This window comes from Crocodylus porosus, unplaced genomic scaffold (genome assembly GCF_001723895.1).
Source record: "Crocodylus porosus isolate Cpor-Errol unplaced genomic scaffold, CroPor_comp1, whole genome shotgun sequence".
NCBI classification, from domain to species: Eukaryota; Metazoa; Chordata; order Crocodylia; family Crocodylidae; genus Crocodylus; species Crocodylus porosus.
The window spans coordinates 26,188,103-26,200,245 of record NW_017728886.1 but is presented as its reverse complement, the minus strand read 5'-3'; the positions used below and the strand labels follow the sequence as shown (position 1 = coordinate 26,200,245).

At 41.9% G+C, this 12,143-nt stretch overlaps 1 protein-coding gene across 15 annotated transcripts in view; it reads left to right on the top strand.

Annotated features, from left to right (window-relative positions):
- SVIL (supervillin) overlaps nt 1–12,143 on the top strand; it is a 145,465-nt gene that overhangs the window by 122,121 nt on the left and 11,201 nt on the right. For all 15 annotated transcript variants that reach the window (XM_019531203.1, XM_019531219.1, XM_019531195.1 and 12 more), the window contains 10 exons: nt 285–440; nt 1,166–1,302; nt 1,816–1,963; nt 2,091–2,236; nt 3,345–3,520; nt 3,808–3,952; nt 4,311–4,587; nt 6,584–6,735; nt 7,720–7,825; nt 8,662–8,869. In XM_019531203.1, the coding sequence (XP_019386748.1) occupies nt 285–440; nt 1,166–1,302; nt 1,816–1,963; nt 2,091–2,236; nt 3,345–3,520; nt 3,808–3,952; nt 4,311–4,587; nt 6,584–6,735; nt 7,720–7,825; nt 8,662–8,869 (1,651 nt within the window). The remainder of the gene's footprint in view (nt 1–284; nt 441–1,165; nt 1,303–1,815; nt 1,964–2,090; nt 2,237–3,344; nt 3,521–3,807; nt 3,953–4,310; nt 4,588–6,583; nt 6,736–7,719; nt 7,826–8,661; nt 8,870–12,143) is intronic.

Sequence of the window (12,143 nt, the reverse complement as noted above, 5' to 3'; positions counted from 1 at the left end):
ATCTCCACTGAGGCTGGAATTTCTGCCAAATAGAATAGATTTGCTGTAAATTAATTATTGGTTTATTATCCCATGATATCCAGAAACTTATCTAAAGACTAAAACAATCCAAATCCTCGAACTAGCTGTTATCGAGTTCAGCCTGATGTCTCTTAATGTCAGCCAGCAACAAGAAAAGGCTGGGGATGGGGGGGGAAGTATTTAAAAGCATCTAAAACACAGAAAGCAAATAATAATATGTTCCTGTGTTTTGCTTTTCTTGTCTTTCTGTGTGTGTGGATCAGTGTCCACTAACTCAAACTTCTCAGAAGTAGCACTTGCTGGCTTAGCGAGCAAGGAGAACTTCAGCAGCGTCAATCTACGGAGTGTCAACCTAACTGAACAGAACTCCAACAACAGTGCTGTGCCGTACAAGAAACTGATGCTCTTGCAGATTAAAGGTACGGAAGAATTTTGTACTGTATTGGTACGTGTGTAGTTGGGGAAAATCGACATCTTGTATCTCTTTGTACTGATAGCACTGCCCTGAAAAATGTAAAGCCAAAAGAATAAGTGAAGGTTGTGGGGTAGGAATGTACCATACCAAGTAAGTGAACTTGGTGGTGACTGTCATAGATTCGACAGGAAGAAATGAGACTTCGCTTAAGGACATCTGTTTTTCTGTTGTGTTGGGGTGCTGTTTCAGTATTCCCCAGGTTACTTAAATTCTCGTACTCCGAGTCATTCTAAGCGGCATTATGTTTCCATTAGATAATTTTGCAACACTATTAATACTGTGCATCTGTGCTCAATACTATCTACTCTTTTGTCAAGTTGAAATTCTTGAAAATCTGCTATGGAGTTTTGAGCATCCAGTAAGGAATTGAAGCAGTTTCAGAAATCATGCGAGTTCTGGAACATGCTTTTTTTTCTTCTCTAGGGCACATAAAGCTTCCAAAGCAGGAAAACTGGCAATATAGAAATACAGGTTAAAGGAAGGAAACAATGTGGTTTTCCTGAGTGTGAACCATATATTACTCTTTTTAATTATTCTTTTAATGAAAGATTTTTGGAAATGGATTATTAGTGGTCTAGAATCAAGCTATTTTTTCATTCAAAATTAATAAATCGTGAAAGGTTAGTGACAGTATTAATAGGAATATAATTACTCTGGTTTTACATTTAGGAAGAAGACATGTTCAGACAAGATTAGTTGAGCCAAGGGCTTCATCACTGAACAGTGGAGACTGCTTCCTCTTGTTAAGTCCACATTACTGTTTCCTGTGGGTAGGAGAGTTTGCAAATGTTATAGAAAAAGCAAAGGTTAGTACTCCTCATTTTAGAGGCATCACAGCCCATTTCTTCTTTTCATACAGTCAGCTCTTGATGTCAGTTATCTGAACAATGTGGTTTCATTGCACTCACAAAATAGTGTCTTATTGAACTGATACTGGCCTGTCTCTGGCTATTCCTTTAAAATATCCATTCTTGGATTTAATTGAATGCTGACATAGGAGCGTGCACATTGCAAAATGCAGTAGAAAATACAAAATCCTCAGGAAAGATTTGCAATAAAAAAAATTTGAATTGCAGGATGTCCTTTTCCCTGCAACATTTTCATAGTGTGAGTTCTCATTCTAATGCACACAAAAGGTCTGGTGCACTTCTGTCACTTCTCTGAAGGTTTTTGTTTTTAATGAAAATAAAGTAATGGCCGTTAATGCTGCTACCTGCCATACTGTTTTCTTCCTCTTTCCTGTGTTTTCCCTAAAAGTCAATGTGTACAAATGTCCTAAAGACCTAAGTGATCATACTCAGATAATGTTTATCTCCTAGGCTTCAGAACTTGCAACTTTAATTCAGACAAAGAGGGAACTTGGCTGTAGAGCTTCTTATGTACAGACTATTGAAGAAGGAATAAATACCCATACCCACGCAGCCAAAGATTTTTGGAAACTTCTCAGTGGTCAGACAAGTTATCAGTGTAAGAGGTTTTTATCTCTTGTTTTTCAATACCTGATGTTCTTTCACAAGAAAACTTACTACATTGGTTGCTCCAAGGCAGAGAAATTTGAAATTTTAAAAATGTTTTCAATATTTTTCTCATTAAGCTGCTGGAAACCCTGAAGAAGATGAAATGTACGAAGCCGCAATAATTGAAACAAATTGTGTTTACCGTTTAGTAGATGATAAACTTATTCCTGAGGATGACTACTGGGGCAAAATGCCAAAATGTACCCTGCTACAACCAAAAGAGGTACAATAAGTAGAATTTAAAGTTTTTGTATTTGCGAGTTTCCTCTGGAAGCTCCCTTTGTCCCCCAGAGGTCCATTTTTTGGCTCTTCTGTTCAGTGTGTATCTGAGGCCACTGGATGAGATTTGTGCAGAGATTTGGAGGGAGGTGCCATCAGTATGCTAGTAATACCCAGCTCTACGTCCTTTCTTATCTGACTCAGGCCCTGCAGTCTCATTCCTTTCCCAGTGCCTAGCTGCAGTTGGGGATTGAATGCAGGTGAACCACATTGAAACTGAATCTAAACAATACAGAGGTGATGGTGGTGAGCAGACTGCTTGACTGGGTGGAAGGAATACTTATCAATGGAGTTTGGTGTCCCCTTACCACTCAGGCTTGCAGCCTTGAGGTGCTCCTGGATATTCAGGTGGCAGTGGCAGCTACCTTTCACGTAGTCCATCTAGTGGAAGGCTGCAGCCTTTCTTTCAGATCTGGCCATTAGACTGCATGTCTTTGTAACCTTGAGGCTGAGTACTGCAGTGTGCCCTCTGTGGGTCTACCCTTGAAGACTTGGATGTGACACTGGTGCAGAATGTGGCAGCCTGCCTTTTGATGGGGGTGGGTCCAAAGGAGCACATAACGCCAGTGCTCTGGAGTCTGCACTGTCTCCCAATACTTTTCATTTCAAGGTGTTGGTTTTTACCTATAAGGCCCTAAACAATCTGGGTCTTGCACACCATATGTCCCTTTGTGATCTCCAAGGTCTGCTGAGAGCAACCTCCTGTGGGTACCAAGAGGGATTGAAAGTTGGTTTCCTGAATGTCAGTATCACTTTTTGACCAGTAAGTCCTCAATTCTCCTAGTTTGATTTCACTCCTACATAAGCGTGTTTCTTTATAGTATCCATTTTACTTATCAAAAATCCAGGCAATTCCTCCATGCAAAACAAGTGCATGGCATTGTATACATTGTACTATGGCTGCTTCTGTCTTGGAGTCAGCTGCATTTTGTCATGTGACACTTGTATGGGTTTGTTTTTCAGCATTAATTACAGCAATAGTAAGGTTATTGATGTTCTAGATGCAACTGAACATATTTTCCCTGAAACTAGATTATTGTAATTTTTCCTAGGTCCTGGTGTTTGATTTTGGTAGTGAAGTATACGTGTGGCATGGGAAAGAAGTCACTTTAGCGCAAAGGAAAGTGGCATTCCAGTTGGCCAAACACCTGTGGAATGGAACCTTTGACTACTCCAACTGTGACATAAATCCTCTAGATCCCGGAGAGTGCAACCCCCTTATACCGAGGTATCAGACTTACAGCTCTTGGTGTTGGATATACTTTGCTCTCCTATTCATAGTCTGTCAACATATGTTACTGGAAGTTAATGCTGTTGATTTCCTGCAGACTTAATCAGTCTGTAACTGCCTGGTCCCACTCTTTTCTGTGGGAACTACAGGCTATTATGATGAAGTGTGTAAAGTACTGCCAGGGCTAGAGGGCTGCATATTGTCAAACAAACACTTTCACTGTAATTTATAGCATGTAAGTTCAGCATTTTCTCCTTTCCACTCCTCTCTTTTCCCTAAAACAGAAAAGGACAAGGACGGCCTGACTGGGCTGTCTTTGGCAGACTCACAGAACATAATGAAACGATCTTGTTCAAAGAAAAGTTTCTTGATTGGACTGAACTGAAGAAACCCAGTGAGAGGAACTCTAGTGAATCTCTCCAGCAGAAGGTACAGCAGATAAATGTACTGAGTATTTTCAACATTTGTGTTCATGTATCTTGGATGGGATAGAAAACTTCAAAACATTTTAACGACATGCTCATTAATAAGGCTGTAAACTAGTACTCTAGATTTTCTGGTAATATCCTCAAATGTTCTGACCTTTGCCTGCCATTTAGATAGCATCACCAATGGTAAACTTCTGTTTTATTTTTATTGGCTAACATTGAGCAGTTTGTTCAACACAGAAAAAGGAAAACAGTAATGCTACTAAAGCACATGCGTTCACTGTGTGTTGCTGCTGAAATTGTTGAGTAAAAGGAGGAAAACTCCTTAACTGAAAGAAAACGGTTTTGTTTTGTCACAGGAAGAGTCTAGATCTGATTCTAAACCCTGCGATGTCATGCTAATGGTGTCTGTGCCCCAAAATACTGTTGGCACAGTGTTGGATGGAATGAACATTGGCCGTGGATATGGACTTGTTGAAGGAGAAGACGGGAGGCAGTTTGAAATTATCACTGCTTCTGTGGATGTCTGGCACATCCTAGAATTTGATTATAGTAGGCTACCAAAGCAGAGCATTGGGCAGTTCCATGAGGGAGATACATACGTTGTTAAATGGAAGTACATGGTGAGCACTGCAGGTTAGTAAGCAATTGCAATTCTTCATACTGAGATACTGATTTCTTTTTAGACAAAACTGCTAATGTCATTAGCAAAATCCAGAACAAAATGTCCTTGTATGTAATGCACTCAGCTATGCAAGCAATCCAGAAAGTTACTTATGATACTGGCCATTAATCCAACATTTAACCAAAATACAAAGTAGAATTTTAGGTATGAATGTTATTGGTTGTTTTTTTTCCTTTCATCGAAATACATGATCTGTTTTTTCTTTGCTTTTAAACTGATGATCTGTGCATTACCTTTTTGATTTAGCTTATCTGCATTCAGATTTTTTCTCCATTCTGGCTTGCAAAATGGCTTGTACTATTATATAAACAGATTGCATCTGCCCATTTTTAAAGCCAAATCAGCTAAAAAGCTGAACTAGCGACACTGCTCTAACCAGTCTTAGGCAGCAACAAAAAGAGAAGATCCTAAACGGTAGCTCCAAATGGCGCCAAGAGGGAAAGAATCTTTGTCCCGATTCTCTAACTACCTTCAATGGATTTTAGTTTAGATTTGAAAATCTAAACAGGCAAAAAAGACTGAGCACAGGTGGATCTATGATCTTGTGCCACAGTTTGGTGTGATCTTTCTGGCACTTTTACTCCTCTGCTCTCAAAATGGAGAAATGAACAGGGGATGGCCTCCATGATAAGTAAAAGTAGCCCATAAATGACAGCCTGGCTTTGTTTGCATTCCAAATGGGGAAATACCAAAATCAGCTGAAGAGCCACATGGCAAAAGCTTCAGGATCTTAAAAAAAAGTCAGTCATAAAATGTGCCTTGAATCTATATTGAGGTGCTGGGGAATCCAGTCAAAGTGCAACAACCTGTAAATATAGGAGCAGCTGCAGGTAAAGTAGACCCTGACCTAGTTGTGTTCATGAAATTGATTCCTTTTGTAACAAACTCTATCGAAAATGACCCACCTTAAATGCCAAAAAAAAGTGGGGGGGAGGTGGGGCTTTAAAATAGACCTGACAGTGTGTGTTCCTGTAGTTGGGCTTTTTTTGATGTAGGAGCCAGCACTTTTTACTGTTGGTGGCTCTGACTTTCAGAAGCAACTAAGCCCCTTTGTGTACTTATCTTGCAACATCCTAGCATCCTGATTTTCAGAGGGTAATTGTTGAACACAACTTAGACTGGAGCATGTCCAATTTTTCTAGCAGCTTTACTTTAGTCTTTTACCTGAAAATGTTGTCCTTCACTACATCCTAGATTACTGAGTGTTCACTGGAAAGAGGAAAGCGTTCCACTCAGTGTCGTCTTATAGAACTTGCCCTTTTTTCCCCATACATGTTGTGTGCTAATTGTACTAGTAAATGTCTCTCAAAAAATCCAGGCTCCAGCCCTGTGCTCAAACCAACATTTAATATTGAATTGAAAAATAAAAATTTTAATGTCACCTGAAACTATTAAAGAAAGAAGGCAATACCAGCTGTTCCCTGGTCATCTGTTTGTCATTACTCAGAAGCTCCTTGTAGTCTCCTTCTCGATTTTATAATTTAAATGCCTGTATCTGTCCTGACTGTTGTTCTTTCCAGAAGTGCTCAGGAGCCAGCTCATCTTCTTTGCTGCCAAAAACAGTGTAATATGGAAAATGAGGCTCGGTGCACTCTTTTTGGTCACATGATTGGATGCACCATTTCACATACAGGTTCTCTCAAGTGCTGTCCATTATGTGTCTCTTGATATTATGAATTCTTTTAATATGATCTTCTTGGCTCAAAAGACTGTGGCCACTCAGTAAAGGCATCTTCATGTAGTTTTTACATCCATCACATGATGCACATGGCAGTTCTGCATGGAGGCATCTTGGGCTGGTTGGGTAGTGTTTCTTAGATTAATGACGTAGTCAGTGCTGCACTGGATTTGATGTTGCTGAACTGGCTCAGTAGATTTAAAGCACTTGCTGTCCAGATCTATAGCCGTTGCTTTCCCTCAGTATGCACTGTTTTTTTGCTTTTTCAGTTGGAACCAGGCAAAAAGGAGAGCAGCAAGTGAGGGCTGTTGGGAAAGAAAAATGTGTGTACTTTTTCTGGCAAGGGAGGCACTCCACAGTGAGTGAGAAAGGGACGTCAGCACTGATGACAGTGGAGCTCGATGAGGAGAGAGGAGCTCAGGTGAGCTGCCAACATAGCCATTTTGTAGAGAATGCTGGGTGGAAGTGCTGGATAAGAGACTTTGTTGTTGTCAATCGTTGAACCAGTTGTTGCATGAGAACATAGTGGTAGGATTTCAGGAACATCCTTTCTTTTTCTGTTCTGCAGAGGCTGCGCCTCTGGCCAGTAGATGTAGGCAATCCCTCTTCCCTGCCCCCACCCTGACCCTTCAACTTTCATTCTAAAGATATTACAACAATGCAGACATGGATTGTTATTCTGGGGGCTGCCTTCTTGAAAGCAGATTTCTATAATTACGAAGCATGTGTCTGCTGTCTCTGCCCCACCCCCACAAATGGATGAAAGCATGCTTATGCAAACACATGTCCTGCCTTAAAAACAGAACTCCATTTAAGGAATTCATGTCTTCTCACACAGCAGACGTCCACCTACTTCAGTGAGCCCCAACAGACTTTTTTCTGTCAAGTCGAGACCTAAACTTAAATTGTTTGGCAATAAGTCTTTACCCAGGTGAACTACTTGGCTTGAGTAGTTGCAGCAATTTACCTGCAGGAGCAAGGAGCTTAGAAGTTTGCCCTTTTATAGTATCAAAACTACCTCGGGTATCTTTGTGCTACAGCGCAGTTTCTTCTTGGTACAAGGAGCAGGCAGGCAGGTGCATGATCACACCTGATAATATGTAATACTCTGCAGGTGAACTTAGTCTCTTCTGTCCATTTAATAATTAGTCCCACCAACAACATTTTCAGATTTAATCAGCAGCACTTATTTGGCTTAAGCAGGTTGAAATACCATATGTTTAGTCTTCCCAGTGCTGTCATAAACCCTATTGTTTCAAATGTTGTCACGTTCCATTAAAATGTGGTGGTTTAGAAGCTGTTTAATTTATTTAAACTGATTTAAAATTACTGTTTTGGTGCTCCAAAGGCAGCATTCCCAAGTCTAGCTTTTCTGTGGTTTTAGTCTTGTGCTTTCAATTTCCAGGTACAAGTTCTTCAAGGGAAAGAACCCCCGTGTTTTCTGCAGTGCTTCCAGGGCGGGATGATTGTGCATGCTGGAAGAAGGGAAGAGGAAGAAGAAAACGCACAAAGTAAATCGCTGTTAGATACAGGGTTTCTGTTTTAAGATTCCCTTTTCCAGTAAAAAGGATTTGAAAAGAAGGTTCAAGTAGTACTCTGTCCATCAGAAAGGAACACGTGAAGGCTTCATAAATCATGAGGCTTATTAAACTATTGCTTTCAGGGTAGTTCATTCCTGGCTTGCATTTAAAATGGGTTGAATCATCCTGAGAGCAAATTTATTTTACTGTCAAGAGATCCATTTCAATTTCAGGTTTAAGTGAATGAAATGCTATAAGATGGTGTTCCTGCTTACACAGTGCAACAAAAATAGGGTTTGTTGTTTTGTTTTTTTGTTTTTTGTAGTTTCAATTTTTCCCTGCCATTTGGGGCTTCTGTTGCTGAAACAAAGTTAAGCTGTTGAGTTTTTTTACCTTTTGAGTACTTATTGCAATTCATTCTATGTCTTTCCAGTCCGATGGTAGATTAGAAAGGTTCCACTGATCTTGGAACAAATCTAACCTTGACTTTTTGTACTAGGTATTGCAGTTCACAGAGTAGGAAGAAAGATGAGCTTAAAAAAAATGCAGTCATATTAGCCAATTGTTAACCCTAAGCAGATGTGCACACAGTTCTGAATTTCCATGTCGTTCCCCGGCATAGCTAAAGATCATGTCGCAGTGTGGTGCTTACTATTTTTCCTGAACCAGAATTTTCCAAACTGGATTACATGCGCTTGATCCATTGACTCACTTCATAAAAACTTCAGGAGGCAGCACATAAACCTATCTCTTTAGGAGCAGAGATCCTGAATTGGAAGTAGCTTTTCCAATATGTAATAACACTGTACTGTTCATGCCCATTCTAGGTGACTGGAGGCTGTACTGTGTACGAGGGGAGGTTCCCAATGAAGGAAACCTGCTTGAAGTAGCATGTCACTGTAGTAGCCTGAGGTCCAGGACTTCCATGATTGTTCTCAATATAAATAAAGCCCTTATCTATCTATGGCATGGCTGCAAAGCACAGTCTCACACAAAGGATGTAGGAAGAACAGCAGCTAATAAAATAAAAGAACAGTAAGTAGCTAATTTATACCTTGGAGACATTTGTAGTATCTTAACTGTAATAAATAAATAAAATATAAGCCTGCTATCCAAAATGGTTTAAATAAAAAACAACCTTTCAGTTAAACTTCTTTTTATATAGAATGAGAAATTGCCCTAAGTGTGTACTAGGAAAGGGAGGACTAAGGAAGACATCTGACTTAGAATACAGGTTTCTGTTACAAATACAGTTCTTATGTGCATTTCCCAGTTGTTTGCTTTGCTGTTCTTAGTGTTACTGCATTGACATTGCTTTAAACAGAACAACCATTCTTTTTAGTCTCTGGTAGATTGCATAATCTTTAAAAGTGAAAGTTTTTAAACTGATTTAGCAAAGTTGATGTGGAAATGAGATAGAAAAAAGTAGCTTTCTGAAAGGGGAGGAGCAGGGGAGGAGGCAGTCATGTTGTTTACCAAGGAAGGTGCCTGAAACCAGATTGGAGGAGCTCAATCTGGAGTTCTCTCGAGAACTGGCAGAGGCTGCATGTGCGTGGGGCATAGTCGTCATGGGTGACTTCAATTACCCAGACATCTCTTGGGAGGAACACTCAGCTAAGTCGGATAGGTCACATTGCTTCCTTAACTGTATCGAAGAGCTCTACCTGACTCAGGAAGTGCACAGGCCAACCAGAGGTAATGGTCTTGGTCTTGGCCAAAGGAGACGATCTGGTGAGCAACTTGAATATAAAGGATAGCCAGGGCAACAGCAACCACGAAACCATCATGTTACTATCGCAAAGCAGGCAAATCAGCTAACAGGGTTGAAGTTTTGGACTTTAAAAAAGAGAATTTCAGCAGTCTCAGGGTAAGGGAAGCACTGCAGGACCAGGGACCAAAGGTGAAAGGAGTACATGAAGAGTGTTCATTCCTCAAGGACACAAACTTCAAAGAACAAAAGAAGTCCATTCCCATGCAGAGGAGAGGTAGCAGAAGGGCTGGTAAGCCCTCATGGCTTAATGGGGATATTGTGGTCTTCTTGAAAAAGAAGAAAGAGGCATACAAACAATGGAAGCTTGGGATAGTCCCCAAGGACAACTATACAACAATGGCCTGCACTGATAGGGAGCAGATTAGAAAAGCTAAGGTAGTGCCTGAATTTAAACTAGCAACACAAACCAAGGGCAATAAGAAGTCTTTCTTTAGGTATGTAAGAAACAGGAGGAAAACAAATGGAAGTGTGGAGCTATTGCTTAACAACTCAGGACAGCTGGTTACAGACACTCAAGAAACCTGCACTCCTAAATGACTACTTTGCTTCGGTGCGTCACTGGACTAAGGGGAAAATCCTATTAGATAAGATTCAGAATGGGTATGGTGGGAATGACCGCTTTCCTACTATTGACATTGAGCTGGTGCATAATCAGTTAGAAAAGTTAGACGTTTATAACAGCAGGACCATATGAACTTCATCTGAGAGTGCTGAAGGAGCTGGACAAAGGCATCGCGGGACCTCTAGCAAAACTCATGGTGCTCAGGGGAAGACCCTGAAGACAGGAAGAGGGCCAGTGTTGTGCCTATCTTCAAGAAGGGGAGGAAAGAGGACCTGGGCAACAACAGGCCAATTAACCTAACTTCTATACCAGGAAAAATTCATCAAGAACTCTGTATGATACGCTTGCAGAAGTAAGGTTCTGGACAACAGCCAGCATGGCTTCATCATGGGCAGGTCTTGTCTCACCAGTCTCCTTCTACGACGAGGTAACTCGCCACCTAGATAAGAGAGGAGGTTGACATTGTATATCTAGACTTCCAAAAGACCTTTGATCTGGTATTCCCATGATGTTCTCATGGGAAAATCGGAGGATTGCAGGCTTAACTGCTCAACAGTCAGGTGGGTAGGAAGCTGGTGGCAGGGTAGGACCCAGAGAGTTCTAAGGAACGGATTTGTGTCGTCCTGGTGAGAAATGGCTAGTGGTGTACCTCAGGGGTCTGTGCTTGGTCCAGTGCTTTTCAGCATCTTTATTAATGATTTGGATGTGGGGGTGAAGAGCTCGCTGGCCAAGTTTGCGGACAACACTAAGTTATAGGGGAGCATGGTCGCGCTTGAAAATAGGCTGCAGATGCTGGTGGACCTAGACAGGCTGGCAAGTTGAGCGGGTCGGAACCAGATGAAGTTCACCATTGACAAGGTGTAAAATGTTCCATCTAGGGATGAACAACCCACAACATACATACAGGCTCAGTGGCGCCAAACTGACAAGCACCACAACTGAAAGGGACTTGGGCGTAATAATAGACCATAGTATGAACATGAGCTGTCAGTGCGATGCTGTAGCCAGCAGGGCAAACAATACTTGTGTGGCAAACAAGCTGGGGAAGTGACTCTTTCCCTTTACTCAGCATTGGTGAAACTGTAGCTGGAGTACTGTGTCCAGTTCTGGTGCCACACTTCAACAAGGATGTGGAAAAGCTTGAGAGAGTCCAGAGAAGGGCCACCCAGATGATCGGAGACTTGCATGGCAAGCCATATGAGGAAAGGCTGAGGGACTTGAGTCTCTTCACCTAAAAAAAAAAAAAGGCTGAGAGAGGACTTGGTAGCAGCTCACCACTGGATCAGGGAAGTACATCAAGGGCTCAGTGAACAACTGTTCACCAGTGCACCCTTAAAGAAAACCAAGAGTAATGCCCACAAACTCCTGGAAGATTATTTCAGGCTTAACCGTAGGAAAAACTTCTTCACAGTTAGGTTGTCCGGACTGTGAAATTAAACCCCCTCCAGAGGTGGTGCAATCGCCTACCCTAGAAATCTTCAAGAGCAGGCTAGACAGTCACCTCGCTAGGGTCATCTGACCCCAGTTCTCTTTCCTGCCTAGTGCAGGGGGCTGGACCTGATGATCTTGCAGGGTCTTGGAAAGGGTCTCAAACAATCATGGGAAAGTGTGGGAAATCATGGATTTTCTCCTTTAAAGGAGAAAAATGTGGGAAACTGCAGGTTCTCCTTGCAGGAAGGCAGAGTTTTTAGTCTGCAAGGAACTGCCTGGGGCTGGAGGAAGTGGGAGGAGGGCATGGGTAACTGGTGCCACCTTAATCAGGGGGAGCACATGTCTTTCCCCCCCCCCCCCGTGACTAGTCCCACTGACCAGGGAGGGGGGTCCCTCTACGGCCAATCCTAGTGATGGCCGGGGTGAGTCCCCCTACGGCCTATCCTTCTAGGAGCAGCTGCAGTGATCGGCCAGTGCTTGCAGTGGGGCACCCATTGCCTAAGCAGCAAGCATGGCTGGTTTGTGCACCAGCACTCTCAGGGGGT